This window comes from Salmo salar, chromosome 25 (genome assembly GCF_965601325.2).
Source record: "Salmo salar chromosome 25, fSalSal1, whole genome shotgun sequence".
In the NCBI taxonomy this organism is placed as follows: Eukaryota; Metazoa; Chordata; class Actinopteri; order Salmoniformes; family Salmonidae; genus Salmo; species Salmo salar.
In genome coordinates, this window is record NC_138315.1 from 16,672,565 (window position 1) to 16,692,565 (window position 20,001).

The 20,001-nt window shown below is 43.8% G+C and overlaps 2 protein-coding genes across 2 annotated transcripts; both read left to right on the forward strand.

The window, feature by feature from the left end:
* Positions 1 to 616: 616 nt before the first annotated feature.
* Positions 617 to 6,644, forward strand: LOC106586260 (NADH-ubiquinone oxidoreductase 75 kDa subunit, mitochondrial). Its single transcript, XM_014173336.3, has 19 exons — positions 617 to 734; positions 1,285 to 1,361; positions 1,730 to 1,824; positions 1,949 to 2,056; positions 2,167 to 2,243; positions 2,346 to 2,427; positions 2,591 to 2,721; positions 2,848 to 3,033; positions 3,149 to 3,283; positions 3,374 to 3,488; positions 3,850 to 3,995; positions 4,094 to 4,222; positions 4,413 to 4,542; positions 4,640 to 4,800; positions 4,912 to 5,066; positions 5,199 to 5,374; positions 5,459 to 5,593; positions 5,816 to 5,888; positions 5,966 to 6,644. Exons 1-19 carry the CDS (start codon positions 721 to 723, stop codon positions 6,055 to 6,057), a joined length of 2,217 nt encoding a protein of 738 aa, XP_014028811.1. The 5' UTR covers positions 617 to 720; the 3' UTR covers positions 6,058 to 6,644.
* Positions 6,645 to 7,170: 526 nt separating this feature from the next.
* Positions 7,171 to 19,851, forward strand: ino80da (INO80 complex subunit Da). The gene is made up of 10 exons (XM_014173333.3): positions 7,171 to 7,661; positions 9,205 to 9,451; positions 9,567 to 10,378; positions 10,835 to 10,940; positions 11,032 to 11,256; positions 11,567 to 11,670; positions 11,874 to 12,007; positions 12,113 to 12,339; positions 15,558 to 15,715; positions 15,954 to 19,851. Exons 2-10 carry the CDS (start codon positions 9,234 to 9,236, stop codon positions 16,958 to 16,960), a joined length of 2,991 nt encoding a protein of 996 aa, XP_014028808.1. The 5' UTR covers positions 7,171 to 7,661; positions 9,205 to 9,233; the 3' UTR covers positions 16,961 to 19,851.
* Positions 19,852 to 20,001: the final 150 nt, after the last annotated feature.

Genomic DNA, 20,001 nt, shown 5'->3' on the forward strand with positions numbered 1-20,001 from the left:
TACAGATTTATAAAAGACTAGTAGTTCAGCTTCTACTAATTTACAGATTGGAAAATACTCATATCATTGATTTGTATTTATTTATTTTTATTTAACCTTTATTTAACTCTGCAAGTCAGTTAAGAACAAATTCAAATTTACAATGATGGCCTACCACAAGGCAAAAGGCCTCCTATAAAAATATAGGACAAAACACACATCACGACAAGAGAGACAACACTACATAATGAGAGACCTAAGACAACAACATAGCATGGTAGCAACACAACATGACAACAACATGATAGCAACAATGTTTATTGTTGAGAGGGTTTCTTCACGTTTTAGGTACTGAATGCATCCCCTTTGAGATATGGTAATGTATTGACAAGATGGCAACATTATTAGGCTACATTAGGATGATGCTTTCAAGACAACTGGCAATTTGGAAAAGAACGAGGTCAAAGCATGACGTCGGTTTTCTTCAGGTTGGAATGTCGGTGCTCTAGAAAGATGCACGAGTTTCCAACATGGAAATCCTAGTTGGATGACCGTTCAAAACGATTTTTCCCAGTCGGAGCACTTTTTTCCGAGTACCCAGTTGTCTTGAACGCACTGAAGTCAGAGAACTCCGAGTTCCCAGTTGTTGTGAACGCGCCATATATTACGGGAATTACCAAATCGTGTCGCAATTTGAATAGAGAAAGTGCGCAGTCAGTGGTGTCCATTGGGGTACTGCCGATGCTAGTGGCAAGGTAAGGACTTGCAATGACTGCTCTCGTGTTTACAGTTTAAAAGTATAAGAGGAATGTGATATTTGAAGGTGGTTTGAAATCCATCATGACTAGTTTAGGACAAAGCACCACGAAGTGCGACGGTTGTAAAAATAGATAGCTAACGTTAGCGGTTTAGTATAGATGGGTCATGGCCATAGTAAAATAAAGGATCAATGTTGTCAGGGATAGCAGCTATGCATTTGCAAGCTGTTGTTTTCTTATCATAAATACGCAACTGCTATGTAGCTTTACAAATAAATATGCGAATGATTACCTTGTAACTAACGTTAGCTAGCCATTTGCACAGCTAACGTTAATCTTTTTATTCCTGTATAATCTAAGGAGAGACGGGTTAATGCATCACTTGCGTACTTAGCATATGTCTGAACACACAAGCAATCTTTATACACAAATATCAGGTGATGCTGCTTGCTAATATGGAAGTGATTGCACTTTCTAAATGGCAAGTAAAGTTGATTAAATTACATTTTTAGTTAGCTATTTTACCTGTAGATATTTTCGTTTTCAGCATGTTGCGTCTACCTGCGGTGAGTCGCGCTCTCGGAGTCGCTCACTCTACAGGGAGCGTGGCAATCACAAAAAATGGTAGGCCTCATAAATTTACCAACAGTATTAATAATATCATGATATGTTATTATACATGAAGAAATAAGAGGTGAACAATTCGTATGGCACATGTGCCCATGTTGTCCTTGTTACTTTATTCTGCTCACGGATTATCTGCAGGATAACAGAATTGCCAGGCCTTGGCTGGAATGGTGATATCCGATCTGCTCAATTTAGTGCAGGTGGTTTGTTAAAATTGTGATGGCGCACTACATAATTCATTAGTTCAATTTGAAATTGGGATAGTAAAGTCTGTGCCATTGTGTGAAATACAAAGAGTAAGATGGAGGGTGGTTGTTGATACAAGGATGTAAACTGTGTTTAAGACAAAATATATGTGTTTATAGTTCACAACGCAGCTACAGCAGCAGCCAGTAACCTAGTGGAGGTATTTGTGGATGGGAAGCCACTCATGGTGGAACCAGGAACCACAGTGCTGCAGGTAGCGGGGGCACTAATCACTGATATTTGACAAATACTTGACTCTAGAATATAATGTCTTGTCAGATGTTTATACAGAGTAACTGCTTTGGCAATTACTTTAGACTTTTGATATCTTGTTTTAGGCATGTGAAAAGGTGGGAGTGCAGATTCCTCGCTTCTGTTACCATGAGCGCCTGTCAGTTGCAGGGAACTGTCGGATGTGTCTCGTGGAGATTGAGAAAGCTCCAAAGGTATATTCTTATGGGCTATTGAAGCTTTTAAGTTAGCTGGCATGTACTTGTACCCTTGTTTATGATGTACACTCTTATTCTAACATCAACACATGCACATCTCTTTACAGCCAGTGGCAGCATGTGCCATGCCAGTCATGAAGGGTTGGAACATTTTAACTGACTCTGACAAAACAAGGAAAGCAAGGTAGGAAGAATCACCTGCAAACACATCATCCCTTTGCATTACCTTCTTATTTGGTAATCATCATCGGTACTATAGCATTTTCTTTTTATCCTCTTCTGGTAGAGAGGGTGTGATGGAGTTCCTGTTGGCCAATCACCCTTTAGATTGCCCAATCTGTGACCAGGGGGGAGAATGTGACCTTCAGGTAAAAATATGTCATCGTTGTTTCCTAGAACTTCTAAATCTCTTCTTGAAGAGGATAGTAATGATGATGATGATGATTCATCAAGTGGAAGGAACTGGTAATGAGGTTTTTGGCATTGGACTTGTAAAAGTAACATGTTTTTGCCATTGTGTGCTGACTGCAGGACCAGTCCATGCAGTTTGGCAGTGACCGGAGCCGCTTCTTGGAGAGCAAGAGAGCTGTGGAGGACAAGAACATTGGTCCCCTCATCAAGACCATCATGACCCGCTGTATCCAGTGCACCCGATGTGTCCGGTGAGTCAGACTAGTAATCATGGTCCACCTTGGAAGGATTAATTATAGAAGGCAACACCTTATTACTAATAATTTCAAAAGGGGACCGATTATCTATATGCTAAATAATGTTTTCCATCTTTGCAGCTTTGCCAGTGAGATTGCAGGTGTGGAGGATCTGGGAACCACTGGAAGGGGCAATGACTTGCAAATTGGCACTTATGTGGAGAAGATGTTCATGTCGGAGCTGTCTGGGAATGTAATTGACATATGCCCTGTGGGAGCACTGACTTCCAAGCCGTATGCCTTCACTTCCCGTCCCTGGGAGACCAGGTATGTGCATAACAGTATGTTGTTTTGAATACAATACAAGCCAGCTCTTGAAATGGAATCCAAGTAGTAGTATATAGACCTTGTTGGTTATCAACTAACCTTTCTCTCCTCACAGGAAGACTGAATCCATTGACGTGCTGGATGCGGTGGGCAGCAACATTGTGGTGAGCACCCGAGGTGGTGAGGTCATGAGGATTCTGCCCCGTCTCCACGAGGACATCAATGAGGAGTGGATCTCAGATAAGACCAGGTAAGCTGAGGACCAGCTCAGGTCAAATCCACACTGCTTTGCCTTGTCTGTCTGAATTAACAGTGAACTCATTCTCTCCCTCGATGGCAGGTTTGCCTACGATGGGCTGAAGCGGCAGCGCCTCACTCAGCCCATGGTGAAGGATGCGTCTGGACAGCTGGTGGCCACTTCCTGGGAGGATGTGTTGACTAGAGTGGCTGGGGTGGTATGTGATATTTGTGGCATATTGAACGTTTCTGTTTACAGTCGGACCTTCCTCCATGTTATGTGGGCGGCGCACAATTGGCCCAGCGTCGTCTGGGTTTGGCCGGTGTAGGCCGTCATTGTAAATAAGAATTTGTTCTTAACTGACATGCCTAGTTAAATAAAAGTTCAATTAAAAACTATTTTTTAAATGTTTATAAACAAAGAGAGAACAGTTTATCCACAGTGTCTCATGATCTGAGATGTAGCATGATCTGTTGTGATTCATGCATTTCCATGTTGATGTTCTTGTGTTTGTATGCAGGTCTTTTAAATGGTGTGTGGACACGAGTAGCCTATTACATCAGTGTTTACTTTTGCAGTTGCAAGGAGCCCAAGGCACCAGTGTAGCGGCCATTGTAGGAGGGATGGTGGATGCAGAGGCTCTAATCGCCCTGAAAGACATGCTGAACCGCTTGAATAGTGACAGCCTATGTACTGAGGAGATCTTCCCCATGGCTGGGGCTGGGTAAGGCAAGGCTGAGCCTGAGGGGAATACAGTGGTACAGAGCTAGTTAAGATAAGACCTCAGTGGAACATTCCTGATTTGGGTTGTATTTACTATAGTTCTGACCTGCGCTCCAACTACCTACTGAATTCCCGCATCGCTGGCATTGAAGAGGCTGATTTGCTGCTCCTAGTTGGCACCAACCCACGCTATGAGGCACCACTTTTCAACGCACGCATCAGGAAGAGGTATAGCTGGGATGGGATTTAAGTGCTGACAACAATCACTGGCATCTCAATTAGCATGTAAACGGTCAGAGCTGTGTGCAGCATCCAGCTCCTGATTTACGTACTCTCTTTAAGTGGAAACTATAAATCTGAAAGGTGTTTACACCATTGAGATGACTGGTATGCATGCTTCATGTTGTACCCTGGGTAGTTGGCTACATAACGAGCTGCAGGTAGCCTTGGTGGGGCAGGAGGTGGACTTGACCTACACATACGATCATCTTGGAGAGTCTGCTAAGGTCCTGCAGGAAATAGCCGCTGGGACCCACCCCTTCTCTAAGGTAGTCATGTATTATTTACAGATCTCTCATGGTCGGCCACTAAGTGCTGTCATTGAGAATTTGCTACATCAACAGTTATTTAAAATCTCTTTCCCAGGTTCTTGCCAAGGCAAAGCGTCCTGTAGTGGTGTTGGGCAGTGGTTCCCTGCAGAGAGAGGATGGGGGCGCAATACACGCAGCAGTGTCTACTATTGCTCAGAATGCCCGTGTCAGCAGTGGAGTGGAGGAAACCTGGAAGGTTCTCAATGTGCTTCACAGGTAATAACTGCTACTGTACTTGATCTCACATTTAGATTGATGTAGAATTTGTTTTTATTAATTTTCACAGCAAATTCCCAATTTTTTTTTTTTGTCTGTTTCTTACTACAGGGTGGCCAGTCAAGTAGCTGCGTTGGATCTTGGGTACAAGCCAGGCGTGGAGGCCATCAGGAAGAATCCGCCCAAAGTCCTGTTCCTCCTTGGGGCCGATGCTGGCTGCATCACCCGCCAAGACCTGGCAAAGGACAGCTTCATCATTTATCAGGGTCAGCAAAGCTCCTCCACAACAGAGACATAACACCATTCTTTGGTGTGCAGAATTTCAACAATAATATCCATGATTTTAAGTGAGTCTTGCGCCAGACTGAATGTCGTTTTTGTTCCATAACTCTACACAGGGCACCATGGAGACGCTGGGGCAACGATGGCTGACATCATTCTCCCTGGAGCAGCGTACACAGAGAAATGTAGCACCTATGTGAACACTGAGGGGCGCGCCCAACAGACTAGGCTGGCTGTGACTGCTCCAGGCATGGCCAGGGAGGACTGGAAGATCATCCGCGCTATATCTGAGGCAAACTACTGGTTCACTGCACTTATCAGTCAGTGAATGTGATCAGTAGCAACTTCATGACTTAACTGTGTTGTTTTTCTATAGCTTGCTGGACTGACACTGCCCTATGAGACCATGGATGAGGTGCGTGACAGATTGGCAGAGGTTTCACCCAACCTGGTGCGCTATGATGACGTGGAGGAGGCTAACTATTTTAAGCAGGCAAATGAACTTGCCAAGGTCAGTTGTAACACTATATATAATACACCCACACAAACGCCTCTGTCTTCCCTGGAACTCCCTAAAGAATATTGTTAGTGTTCTTTTTAGGAAGTAGGAAAAATAGTTGGCCTGAGGAAAACCTCTCCTATGAACATGTTATTTAAAAAAAAAAATTAACACACTCGTGTCTGCTCCCTATGGTTAGTTAGGTTGTAAAGTAATAATCTCTGTCTTCCTCAGGCTGTGAATCAGACCATCCTCACAGAGCCTCTGGTTCCTCCACAGCTCACTGTTCGAGACTTTTACATGACAGGTGAGACAGGCCTACTGACTCTGTCTTTTCTTTACTACTGTATGTGAATGTTGTGTTAATCTCTCACTTCTTCACAGATCCTATCAGCAGAGCCTCCCAGACAATGGCTAAGTGTGTGAAGGCTGTAACAGAAGGAGCCCAAGCTATAGAGGAACCATCCATATGCTAAAGCTCTGTTTTCAGGGTCATTCCTTTCTAAATGTAACATGTCTATCCAACTCTCACATACTTACAGAAATAACCATTAGGCCTACATATATCCATAGACATGTATCTATATGCCGTACAGTGTCATTGTAATAGATGCCTGTTCAACTCTCACACACCTATAGAAATCATTTGCACACCTACAAAAATATATGAATGTATGTCGTAAAGTCAATGCAATAGATGCAGTACCTAATACAATTCTCACTATAACAACAGCTGTGGCACATCCATAGAAACATATTTATTATGCAGTAAAGTTATTGTAATAGATGCCTATTCCATTCCTAACTATACGCACAACTTCCTACACGCACAACTTCCTACGCTATAGTATACACACAACTTCCTCATACCCTTAATGACCAAATGCAGTACAAGCACCTTTCAGTCTTCCAGCTGACAACGGCCTAGATCATTTATTTCCTCTATGTATATTACCGTACCACTGTAAATTGTGTATAGATTGTATTTTCCCCAATGATTGAGAATACGCTGCTTTGTAGATAATGTATACAAGAATAAATTTAATAAATCTATTTTTCTTCATTAGTAATCCAATATTAAAGCACAAACTCTTCTTAATTTTTGGAGATAGAGGCTGAATAGAGCCATTGGTCAGCACAATCTATCACATTGGAATGTCTTATGTAGCACAGTTTATATCGGTGATCACAAATATTTTTATTACACTGTTGAAATAGATTAAATGTACTTAATTGTAACCTTCATGAAATACTTGTTTATAATCACACACTCACAAATGCATGTATTGTAATGGCCTAATTGAGCTGGTGAGAATGTCACCATTTCATTGCAAACCAAATAAGGCAGGCTTATCAGAAATGTTAATTTCTACAGCAGAGAAATTAACAAAAAATCTAACTTTGACTTATTTTCCCAAGGAAAGAAGAATACGTTAATGTGGAGTATTACATTAAAGCTGTGTTCCCCTATAACTTTGTATAGTTACAAGCTGTTAGTAGGAATAGACGTGATGGGTACTAGCTGCATCAGCATTGGGCAACAGTGTTGCAGCCAGGGTAGAGAACTCATTCATAAAGAATGCTGTGATATCAGCCGTTGCCAGATAGAACCGTGACGTGTTATAATAAGGTTGATATAAGTAGGGGAATGTAACTTGTTTCAAAGCGCATAACTATAGCTACTCTACCCTCCAATTAGCATTGCCATGCATGTTCTCGGCAATACATAAAATTGCATTTCTTCACTGCTGTAGCTAATACAAAGTTGAATTTCCAATATGGTAGAGAGGTTGTTGTTGTACAGTGGACTGTTGTCATGTCTCCGCAGTGCCTGTAGTGGTGCTGTGAGGAGTCTACTGTGGACTGAACTAAAATCCTCAGCAGCTCCCAACTGCTAATATTTGCTGTGGATAAACCTCATTTACATGCATCAGTATTTTCAATTATATTGTATTCGAATAGGAGCATTATTAGTATCCTAAAATATAGATTATAGATGCACAAATAGGCAAGCTGATTCTTCTGGCACTTCTACAGTCTTTCCGGAGTGAATACCCTACATAGCCTATACCAATTGAAGGTAAGTGAAGCCTCTTCACAGCCTCGACTTCGATTTTTGGGGAGCCCGATTATGGCGCAGGACTAGAAGGACGACTTTGCTACTCGAGGCCCTAGGATTATTAGGTCTGGGAGGCCTTATTGTTTAATGTTGAAACGTTTGATTTGTTATCTGTATTACACAACATATGATAATTATAGCTGGTTAATGAGCTGTAATATAACATACATACGTTCACAACGTTTCATTAATCACCTAAATGTATTTTTCTAAACAGAAAATGATTAGATGACTTGCATGCAATGTTTTGTTTTGAAGGCCTTTTTGAACGGGCCTCTGTGCCTCCCCTTGCCGTATGTTTGGTTCTCGTGAAATCCTAGTCTGAAGATCTTTTTATACTATCAAATATATTTCAGTTTGCTGAAAATGGAGCATAATATTTCATAGACATCTTCTGGTGTATATTGATGTTTCCGTTTCCTGGCTACCGCAACTTTTGTGTTTTTAGCGTAGTTGGCTAATGTTAACTAATGTGCTAACGTTAGCTAACAACATATCGCTAGACAGTAGGCTACAGTGGCACTTGTATAAGGTAGCTAGTTATGTATGATAATGTATGTCGTTAACATATACATTTGTAATTGTTGTCCAATGCCAATACTTTTCGGAGGTGTGCAAATTGGCCAGAATGTAGCTAGTTAACTAGCTACTAACGTTAGCAATGTAGCTAGCTAGATAGCTAACGTTAGCTAGCTAGCTCGGTTCGCTAACGTTACCTGACTTAGTTGCTAGCTAACGTAAGATAGGTAGCAAGTAGGTAAATATGGTAGCTAACTATTTGTTTTGATAACTAGCTAGTATTTGTTGAGCTGTTTAGCAGATAATTAGACACGTAGTTTACTTAACGTTATTACATTTGTTCAAGAAGTGTGCATGTATTAGCTAGCTAGCTATTCCTTCAGTTTTAATCATAACGTTAGTTAGGTAATAGTTGTATTTTTACGAGAGCCTCATTTAATTCAAGGTTATCTAACGTTAACTAGCTAATGGAACAACTGGTGACATTCTGAAAATGACATTGTGACAATACAGGACAGCGTTTCCACATCCTGTATTTATTTGCATGTAACGGGCAACTTCAGTCTAACTGCATCCTCGTGCGCATGAATGTACTGTGGCCACAGGTATGGGGAAGCATTACAGTACTTTCTACAACTGATTGCCCTAAGCCAAAAATGTCCCTTTACAGCATTGGTTAAAAAACTAATTAAACAAACATGAAGTCATATGCCACAGATCCTCCTATTATTTCGGTCATGTGTGCATGTTTTACGCTAGTAGACTATTTGGTGTACCTCGTGAACAAATTATTGATCAGATTCCTGAATTGTGCACGGTGATGTTGCTAACAAGTCAGACTATAGAGTCAGGAGAGCTGTAAATGTTTATTTCTGTACCCCCAGTCTGTTTGTGTTTGTCTTGTTTGCATATTCAGGGCAGTCTCTGCATTACTGTGCATGATGTAAGACTTATGGTTTTCCCTGGCATCTTCCTCTCCCATCAGCTGATGTTCTCAAGGACAAGAGTCACGTGATGTATGAGGGCAAACACATCCACTTCTCGGAGGTGGACAATAAGCCATTGTGCTCATACAGCCCAAAGCTCTGCAAGCAGCGCAGGCTCAATGGCTATGCCTTCTGTATCCGTCATGTCCTGGAGGATAAGACTGCCCCCTTCAAGCAATGTGAATATGTGGCCAAGTACAACAGCCAACAGTGCACCAACCCCATCCCCAAGTCTGAGGACCGCAGGTGGGTGTGACGATACAATAGAAAGTTGTCCTCTGCATTGAGGACGGTAGGTCTTTGTCATTGACCCATCTGTCATAGTTGTGAGCAGCTTGTTAAACGTGTGTGTGTTCCACAGATACTGTAACAGCCACCTCCAAGTTCTTGGGTTTATCCCCAAGAAGGAGCGGAAGAAGAAGCATGATACATTGGAGGAGATGCGCTCACGACCTCACCTGGAGTCAGTGGCTCTTAACATAACTGTGCCCTCGCTGGCCCTGAAGGCCTCCAACGGCCTGGACGAGCTGCCACCCTCTCCACCCTGTACCCGTTTCCTACCCCTCCCAGACGGGGAGATCCTGGACCCTTTTGCCTTTTATGAGGACGACACAAACGGGGAAGAGTGCGCTGCTCAGAAGGGCTTCGCCGTCAGGAAGAAACTACACAGTCGGCTGGTGCTCAGCCAGAAACTCCAGCTCCACCATCACGACACTGACTTTCTCCAACCACCTCTAGAGCACTTTAGCCCCTCTCCTCTTCCCATTGTGCACCCCTCCTCACCCCTCCACCCTCACCTCCCCCGTAAACAGCAGACAGGACTCCTCCAGCCTCCCCAGCACTCCACCATGCCCTCGTTTGTCCTCCCAGGACAGCAGCAGGGTTTTTTATGCAAGCCAGCTCCACCTCAGACTACCGCCTTTCTGCCTGTCGGGCTGCCCCCCAACACGGCTCCCAGTCAGGTGCAGTCCTCTGGTCCCCCCCTCAGCAGGAAAGCTCTGTTCACTGCCACGCCCTTGCCATCCAGTAGCTGGGACAGCACTCAGCGGCATATGGTGGCCATGCGCCCAGCTGCCTTCTCACCTCCCCCTGCCTGCCTGGCCAGGTTACAGCATCTGGTACAGCTCTGCGCCCAAAGACATCAGGAGCACGGAGACCTTTTCCCTCATCTAGGTACCTCTTCTCCCTATCCATGTTAAATAGAGTTTACACAGGCAGCACAATTCTGATAAAAAAATGTCACTACTAATTGTTCTTTTGATCTGATGTGAAAATATCTGATTTGATTGGTCAGTAGACCAATTAGTGGGTGGAAAAAAATCTATTTGAGTAATTTAGAAGATGCTCTTATCCAGAGCGACTTGCAGTTGGTGCATTCATCTTAAGATATCTAGGTGGAACAACCACTTATCTCAGTCATAGTAAGTACATTTTTACCTCAAAGTAGGTATCAGCATAGTCAGTGCTAAGTAGGAAACGACAAGTGTAAGTGTTAGTTTACTAAAGGCTATTATTACTTAAAAAAAGTTTTTGGGGCTTATTAGTTGTGGGACATGGGGTCTGTGTAATATAGATGATCTGACACTATGCTGCTGAGGCCAGCTGGTCTAACAGGATATTTCTTTTCAGGGTTGGACTGGTCTGAAGACAGTGCAGAGGATGATGACGTGGAGGCCGAGAGAGTTCCACCATATCACAACGCCTGGAGACTACAGGAAGGACACACAAAGGACGTGTATGTTGCTTTCTCACATGCTCATAGTTAGGCTCTCATTGTAGTCAGACATGGATAGGCTATGACTGTTGTTTATTTTTTCCCATCACAGCTCTGATGAAGATGCTGGTAGCTCTCGGAGAACACGTCTGGCGCGGCTGTGCTCGTACCTCCAGGATAAATACAAGCACTTGTGCAGGCAGGAGAGGGCAACCATGCGCCAGAAGAGATACCGCTATGCCTTCCGCAAAGCCCTGCTGCATGCCGCCAGTAAAGACCCTGACTGTGCTGGCCAGTTGATCCAGGAGCTGCGCAAGGTCTCCCAGACCCCGTCAAGGTACCCACACTCAACACTGGACTCAAATCTCCCTAGGGCCTGGTTAGTCTCCTTCAATATCATCTGTCAATGGATAATCTCCCAAAATTCGTGACGTAAGTTATAATTAGTGCCCAGGCCCTAGATACTCGAGTCTTTCCTGGTCAGGTGGTGACGTGATCAGGAGAAGCACCTGTTCCCAGTAATGATAGTTGTGTTCTGAAGAGCTAAGGGAGTTCTGAGGGAGTGTTGATATGCTAGTTGTGTTGTGAATAGCTGAGGAAGTGTTGATGTGGTTGTGTCCTGAGCGTGGGTCTGTCTCTCTGCTCAGTGCGCTGGGGCAGCAGGAGACAGAGGCGGGAATCTGCACTGGAAGCACCAAGGGCCGGGCCTGCAGTAGCCAAGCTCTACCCTTCACCCGACACTGCTTCCAGCGTATCCTTTTCACCAACCCCTTACATCAGTTACATGGCACACTGGACTCTTAGGGCTAAACTGTAATTTATTGGGGAATATGGCTTTTTAACTTGTCTTATTGCAACTTAGCGAATAGATTCAAATGATGGGTCCTGTTTTTGACACACGACTGTGTGTGCTATCTTTTCCATTGGAGTGTTTCCTTCACGGTTTCTCTGCAGACGTTCTGTTGAATCGCTCCCAGCAGCTCTTCTCCAGTTGCACAGCCAAATTTGCAGATGGACAACAATGCTCCATCCCTGTGTTTGACATCACGCATCAGACACCGCTCTGTGAGGAGCATGCCAAAAAGATGGTGAGTTCCCCTTCAGTCAGTAAATTGGAGCATTGCCATTGTAATACCTATGGCACAGTATCTGCTCTATATTACTATACTTGTGGACATGTGTTTTTCCTGTAGGACAATTTCCTGCGTGGGGATGGTAACAGAAGAGTGCAGCACCAGCAACAGCAGCAGCGGAAGCCGCGGAAGAAGAGCAAACCGCCGGCGCTCACCAAGAAACACAAAAAGAAGAGGAGGAGAGGGCCATGGCGGCCCCAGAAGCCCATCCCGCCGGCTCTGCCCCAGGGGAACTTGGGAATGCCTTCCTCCTCCAGCCTGACCATGCCCACCCAGGCTGGCATCAGGTCTGTCCCACTCACTTAATCTCTCTTGTCCTCTCTCAGCTCTAGTATTAACTAGGAATGTAAGGATACGCATCTGTCCCCGATTCAAATGTTTAAGATAATGTACGACTGCCTCGGTCCACGGATACCAATCCATGGATCGCTCAGAAAATTCATTCAAACGTTACGAATCTCCGATTAATCTTTTTTTTGATGTTGCGCATATTACTTTCTTCTACGTAGTCTTTTGTGACAACTGACGCGTCCTCTCCTTCATTGTCGAACTAAGCATGTAACTGTTGACAGGCATATCAGTAGCCTAGTCAAACTGCGCACTGTGCCAAGCTTTGCACGCTGACCAGCTCTCATCTGGCTATACCTGCTGAACTGGGCTTACAATATATTTTATTTTGATTATTCAGGTTTACGATCAGCAATAGTTTTGCTTTAAAGTTACATTATGTATAAATCGCTCCGCCATTTCCTGGTTGCTAAAATTCTAATAGTTTGCCTAATTGCAGTTTTTGACAAAACAAGTGTAGAGGATCGTTGTGCCATCTAAACCCCTGTGAAATATCTTTTCAATAACCAAAAATATTGTATTTTCAGCTGTTTGAAGCATGCTGTACAAAACCGAAAGTAAAAGATGCAAAAACAAAACTTAAGAACAGGAAGCATAGAAATAGCGCACACAGATCTACCTACAACTTCTTAGACTTGCTTTCAATGAGTGACAGATCTATAACTCACATTTCTATGTGAATTTGGTCGGGTCACCCAAAAAGTGACATATTGCAGCTTTAAACAATCCATGTATATCAGGGCTGCCCAACCCTCTTCCTGGAGATCTAGTGACCTGTAGGTTTTCAGTCGAATCCTAATTGAACATATCTGATTCAGCTAGTTAAGGTCTTGTTGAGCAGCTAATAAGTAGAATCAGGTGTGTTAAATTAGGGTTGGACTGAAAACCCACAGGATGGTAGATCTCAAGGAAGAGAGTTGGGCATCCTTGGTATACCATGGTTGACAGAGGAAGAACAATGATTACAAGCACCACCCTCCTTTTGAAGCTTCCAGTCTGTTATTCGAACTCAATCAGCATGACAGAGTGATCTCCAGCCTTGTCCTCGTCAACACTCACACCTGTGTTAACGAGACAATCACTGACATGATGTCAGCTGGTCCTTTTGTGACAGGGCTGAAATGCAGTGGAAATGTTTTTTGGGGATTCAGTTCATTTGCATGGCGAAGAGGGACTTTGCAATTTATCTGATCACTCTAACATTCTGGAGTATATGCAAATTGCCGTCATACAAACTGAGGCAGCAGACTTTGTGAAAATTAATATTTGTGTCATTCTCAACTTTTGGCCACGACTGTAGATGCAAATAGATTGATAAGCGATGACCGAGCAGCATAGGCAAGATGCAAAGATGGTATAGAATACAGTATATACATATGAGATGAGTAATGCAAGGTATGTGAACATTATTAAAGTGGCATTATTAACGTGACTAGTGATCCATGAAAAGGTAGAGATCTGTTTTTTGCATGGGCTTCATCTCAATCCAGCGCGTCCACTGACGTCAGCCTTCCACACCTGCGGTGGAAAGTGGCAGAGCTATAGTGCTGTTTATCCGACCAGGAGACATCCTGAAAATCAGTCTTCTCACAAAAACATCTGTAGCATGCGAACTGTTTGGCCTACAAACTAATATGACTGTGTATAAAGATGAGGCTCTCACGTTCTCCGCCTTGTTCTACGACCCCCACGGGACTCGTATGAAGGTAACCTGGAACCGGTTAAAAAAATGTTTTTTTTATGGAAGTAGTTTTGTCCCCCCCCAAAAAAAGGGGTTAAATATGTTTAAAAAATAAATAATTATATATAATAATTCCTGAGCTTTCTTATATCTCCTAGATATAGGACAGACACTTCAAAACCTTAGTCAAAAAATAAATCATAAGGAATGTTTTGCCGTTTATGAATATGTTATTCACTTAGTTTTTATGGCTATAGTAGTAAAGGCCAAATTCAATATTTTATTAAGTACTTTTTTTTATACCTACAGGGGTCCTAAAATTCATCATCGAATAGCTAAATGATCCATGGTATGATCATCTTAAAACAATTCCTAATGTTAGCTTAGTAGAACCCCTCTTCGCCTCAGAGGCTTAGACTTTTAGGGGCTAAACTTGTAATCATGGTCGAATTACCAACTGTGGGGCCCCCATTGATTTTGTTAGTGGCTCTCACTCAGATATCATATAAAAACTGCTAACATTTCTCTCCACCCTATGGCATAATGTGCAGAATTGCAGGAAATGAACTGTAAAATTGCTAATTTCTCTCCGCCCCATGGCAAAATTAGTAAAATGGCTGGAAATGAGTTACAACATTGCAAAATCTTCTCTCTGCCCAATGGCAAAATGTGTAGATTTTCCGCAAACTTGCTTTAAAACTGCTAAAAATGTTCTGCGGCCCATGGCAAAATGTGTAGAATTGCAGGAAATGAACTCTTAAGATAGGGCCCCCAAAAGTCTAGGGCCGGCTCTGACTACATATGTTGGTATGCAGACCAGTGAGCCACTGCGGCCCCCCATGATCAGATTTTCTTTGTGGCCCCCACCCCCATCTAAGTTGCCCATCCCTGACATACATAATTTACACACACACACACACACACACACATAGCATATGTTTTACTGTCCTTGTGGGGAACTAACATTTTATTTCCATTCAAAGTCCTATTTCCCCTCCAATCTTAGCCTAACCCTGAACCTAGCCCCCGAGCTTAAAATAGCCTTTGTCCTTATGAGGATGTGAGAAATGTCCACATGGAGATCATTTTCCTTGTTTTACTATCCTTGTGGGGACTTTTAGGGATTTCCGGTACCCACGAGGATACTAATACAAGCACGCACGCTCAGAGACCCAGCTCAGAGAGACCCAGCTCAGGAGCAGCAGATTTTAATTTAGAATGGATAATGAATGTTTTTATGCAACCAATGTTAGTGCATCGAACCGAATCTCATCGATTTGTTCTCAAGTCAAACAGAATTGCACTGAATCGTTTCAAACTAAGACGTATGGTTCCTGTATAAATGGGAGCCCATCTATCTAGATGCGTATCGAATTGTCTTGAAAGGGAAAGGTATCAATATATTGTCACAAACGACTGCACAGTCCTATTAGTGTACACTAGGAATTGTATTTTATGAAGCTGTCTTGGTGGCAGGAGTCCTTCGACGCCCGAACTGAGCACTGATGAGCTTCCTGATGACATCACCAATGACATGGCAGACATTCCAAACGACCTCGAGCTTAACCAGGAAGACTTCTCGGACGTGTTACCCAGGCTCCCCGACGACCTGCAGGACTTTGACTTGTTTGAAGGTACACTTCATTTGCTTATTGTCATGGATTTCACTGCTCAAGGTCCTATTCATGAATGTTAGTTTATACTTTTAGATTTGACCTACTATATAACCTCAGTTAGATTAAGACTTTCAGGTTTGTCTGCTGAATAAACTGAAGTCTCAACTATTTACTCCCATTTCTTCTTGATATCTTGAGAAAGGGAGATTTTGGTAGGTTCCTAGAGTGTGGGTAAGAAAGTTGTGTATATCCTCAGGTAAAAATGGGGAGCTGCTACCCACCACGGAGGAGGCTGAGGAGCTGGTGCGAGCACTGCAGGCTGGGCTGATGGGCTCCTACCCAGACTCCCTGGTGTGCCTGACCTCCATGGCGGAGCTGGCGCAGGCAGACGGAGTGGACCATCGGGTCATGGCAGCAGTGTTTCCTGGGCCAGGGGTCCAGCCGGGTGGGATTGGAGACCTGCTCAACGGCCGCATCCCCCCAGAGAACTTCTCCAGCCTGGAGCTGGAGGATAACCTGCTGCACTCTGCTGGGGGCCACTTCTCTTCTGCGGTGTCACCTCAGCAGCCCCCTGCCCAGGGCCAGCCCCCCCCCCCGGGGCCTAGCCTCACCACACCCACAGTTGCACAGAGCCCCCTGTCAGAGCGAACGTTCCCCCGGACACACCAGCCCAACATCCTGGCCAAGCCTGAGGCGCCCACCTCGTCTCCACAGGGCAGCCATTACAGCAGCGAGCATGTGCCGTCCCCCTACAGTGATCACATGTCCTCCCCCCATGCCACCTCCTTCCAGACAGAGACTCCTCTCCTTCTGGAGGTCCCTCTGAGCGGGGTACCAGGCCCCCCGCAGTCCTCCTGGAACAACCTCCACCTGCCCCTCACTGACCCCACACAGTTTGGCAACCTCATCAGACCTGAGGGCCACCTCATATCCACCTCTCTTTCCACTCCCCCTTCCTCCACCTCCCACTCTGTGACCCTGCAGCCCATGGCTGCCCTCTCAGCGATCCCCCAGAGTGGCCTGACGGGCTTGACTGCTCCCCCTGACCCCTCACCACGCGACCTCCTGACCTCCACCCAGTCCAAGCAGCAGCTCCCTCAGTTCAGCGCTGCCTTCGGCCACCAGCTGGCCTCCCACAGTGGCATCCCCAAGGACGTGCAGCCCAGTCACAGCTCCACGGCGCCCCCCACTGGCTTCTCCATAGCTAGTGCCACCGCTGCAAGTGCCAACAGTGCAACACCCCCCTTTCCACACAGTGACTAAGAGCAAGCCGGTCAAACCATGGACTCTAGACACTCATTCACCCACAGTCGATGCATTTTCCATCTACTTCAAGTGTGAAATGTGGTAACGGTGCACTATACTATCTGAATTTCTACAACCTCAGATATTCCTTAACTGTAATGATTTGGTGACGTTATAGCCATTTGAAAGGGTATGCAAGAGTCCAGTGGTTTGATGTGAATGCCGCTCGAGGGTTTCACCAGCAGGGGGAGATGTTGGGCAGCGTTTGTGTGGAGGGAGGTCGCTCAGTAGAAACATGGACAGACGTGGAGGAACATTGGAGGAAGTACCTTAGGAGCGATTATTCCTATCATAGTGACCGCAACAGTGCTAGAGAATTCTGTGACAAAGCCTCAATCAGTGGTCTGTTTTTTTTTTTCCTGTCGTCAGTTTAGTCCTGTCTAACAGTCTTCAACTATAACCTGCCTTGCTATGATCATTGCATCGCCTCATCTGTTCCTCATTCCATTCACCTTTTGAAAGAGATTCTAGGGTAGATCCTTTGTAGGCATCTATGTGTGTGACCCATTATGAAGCAACAGAGGAAATTGCTCTGTGGAATATCATGAAGTAGACTCCTCTCCTCCCACGACTTAACAGACACAGAATTTGGCCGAACCACTTTTAAACAGCTTTTTTTATATTGTGTATATATTTGGTATTTTATCGGTTTACTCAAATGTAAAAGGTCTTTTGACCTCAACATTGTTTGGGGAACTCCTTACGGGTGGCCTATTAGACATTTGAAGGTAAATCTTGTTACGTTAAGCAATAAACACATTGCCATACTCGGTCACAGTCGTGTATTGTATTGTGTTAGTCTTCACTTTGTATCTTCATTATGTAATCCATACCAATGTGGACCAGAAATATTTTGGGGCCTGTATAACTCTGTCATAAACAGTTTGTTCTAAATCAAGGCTAAACTGTTTGAGTAGAGATATAGACTGTAACAGAACACTGAACAGGAGCCAGCTTGCCAAGAGCATCTTAAGGCTATAAGTTCATTGTTAGGATCCTATAGTTCTAACGATGAACTTAGCCTAAAGACGCTTTTGGGAAACCGGGGCCATGTCAGGAAGCTTCTCTTGGGTCATACTTAGTTTCACATAGCGAAGGAAAAAAAGGTCACTGTTATTGCCAGGGTAATGGCCATATCCAGGGGCTTTATTGTCCGCAACTCTCCATGGTGCTCTCTGATCTTGCTAAATAATGGCGTTTTAATAGGGACATGCATGCATGTGGTCCCTCTTAAGAGAGAAACTCTCTAGTTCAGGAACCCAGTGGGGTGGGGGGGGAGAATGGTCCTCTTCAATATCAGAACTCATCCAATAAAGGACCAGAACGTTGTCTTTCACTAGTCTAGCAGTGTATATGGATACAGTGGATGTGTATATGGATGTGGAATTATGGCCCTTGTTTAACCCTCTGTTAGCTGTCTGTGTGGTAGTGACACCATTGATGTAAACAGGTGCAATGAGCGTTTCTGAGGTATAGCACTGTCTGTTGTACTACAAAATGATTATCAGGTGAATTAAGGTCAATGAAGCATGGGTCTCTGTTAACTGTTTGGTTAGGGAATGAGGATGGACTCTACCTGACAACTCTGTCCTATCTGCTTTAAATAACTCTTATTACAGCAGTAAACCATGAGTTTCGGTATATATTTTTTTAACTGAAAGATACTCAGTGTTAAGTATTAGATATATTTGTAGGGTAGAAATCTCTACAGTGGGTTTTATTGGTGAGTTAAAGAGTTGCAATGGATTGAAAATGAAGTAAAACAAAAAATAAAAAAATCTTGCCATTTGCAAGGTGCTTGATGGAAACCTTTGTGGAAACCTTTCTCTTGTTTTAATGGCTATCAAAACTCTTCATTTAAAGTGGAATGATCGATGTTTGTGTACACTGTCAATTATAGACAATGTCTATAATTATGTAAGACAGTCATTTTGATAGCTATTACATTCTGGCAAGCATTTGCTGCTGAAAGACTGGGATTGCATGGAGAGACAACCTGAGTGCAAAGCCACAACATTTCTCCCTCATTTACTACTGGATCACTCTAGGTAGCAGTAAATCCAACCATAGCGTTACATACCATTTAACCATTTTTTTTCCTTTGCAAGTACTAGGCATATACATAACAGCACCTGTAATCAGTTTGGATTTGGAGCACATCACTGACCTGCGCTAAACAGGACTGAGAGAGGCCAGAGATTCGCCTAGTAGGCATCTTGCATTTTGTCAGGATACAGATTACTAACAGCTGTCGTTAACTGCACACACACATTTTTAAGACCTGAGCAGGCCCCGATTCCAACTGAAGGCCTAGTTCTTTCTCCCAGTTCCAAAGAGACACATTACCAGAGCAGACTCAAGTTTGTTTCTTTTGCTTGACCACCCCCATTGTTGCTCCTAGATGTACAGCCCCTAGGAATTAGGTGGGCTGGAAAGTGGTCTTGAATTTGCGCAAGCAAGCGATACTGCTGTATTCACAAAGCATGAGATTAGAGACATTGCACAGCTAGACTCCCCACCAACGATATAGATCAAACTCCACGGGGCTCTGTAGGCGCTTGAAATCTGAGATGGCTGACAAATTCCTATACTCATTGAATGTACTGTATTACTGTTTTTAAACATGATAGGATGAGCTAATAATAATCTAGTCACCTTTTATTGGTCCTTGTTTAATTTGTCTAAGGTATTTTTTTGTATACAAAGGTTTACATTTTTATGTATATTTTTCTTGTGTACAAATGATGTAATATGTGTATAAACACTGTATGTAATATCTGTATATAGTGTGATAATTTGATCTGTTTTTGGATGTATAAATAAAACTTGCTGTGAGGTATTTGCTGACAGGGGTTGTGCAGTGTTTTTATTTCTAGATGATCAATTCAGACATGTCTCGCCGCCTTAGACCAGTCATCAAACGTCAGGGCCTTTTGTCCTACACATTGTCAAGGACCGCATTTACACACCTGTGTGGTGATGTTATACAGGCCAAGGAA

Bases quoted from the DNA above. Each gene is read 5' to 3' on its own strand.
- LOC106586260 (XM_014173336.3), top strand. The intron at 3,284-3,373 runs GTAAGCTGAGGA...CCTCGATGGCAG, and splicing joins TGGATCTCAGATAAGACCAG to GTTTGCCTACGATGGGCTGA. The intron at 5,594-5,815 runs GTCAGTTGTAAC...TGTCTTCCTCAG, and splicing joins AGGCAAATGAACTTGCCAAG to GCTGTGAATCAGACCATCCT.
- ino80da (XM_014173333.3), top strand. From the start codon at position 9,234: ATGTATGAGGGCAAACACATCCACTTCTCGGAGGTGGACAATAAGCCA. The intron at 10,379-10,834 runs GTACCTCTTCTC...ATTTCTTTTCAG, and splicing joins AGACCTTTTCCCTCATCTAG to GGTTGGACTGGTCTGAAGAC. The intron at 11,671-11,873 runs GTATCCTTTTCA...GTTTCTCTGCAG, and splicing joins CACCCGACACTGCTTCCAGC to ACGTTCTGTTGAATCGCTCC.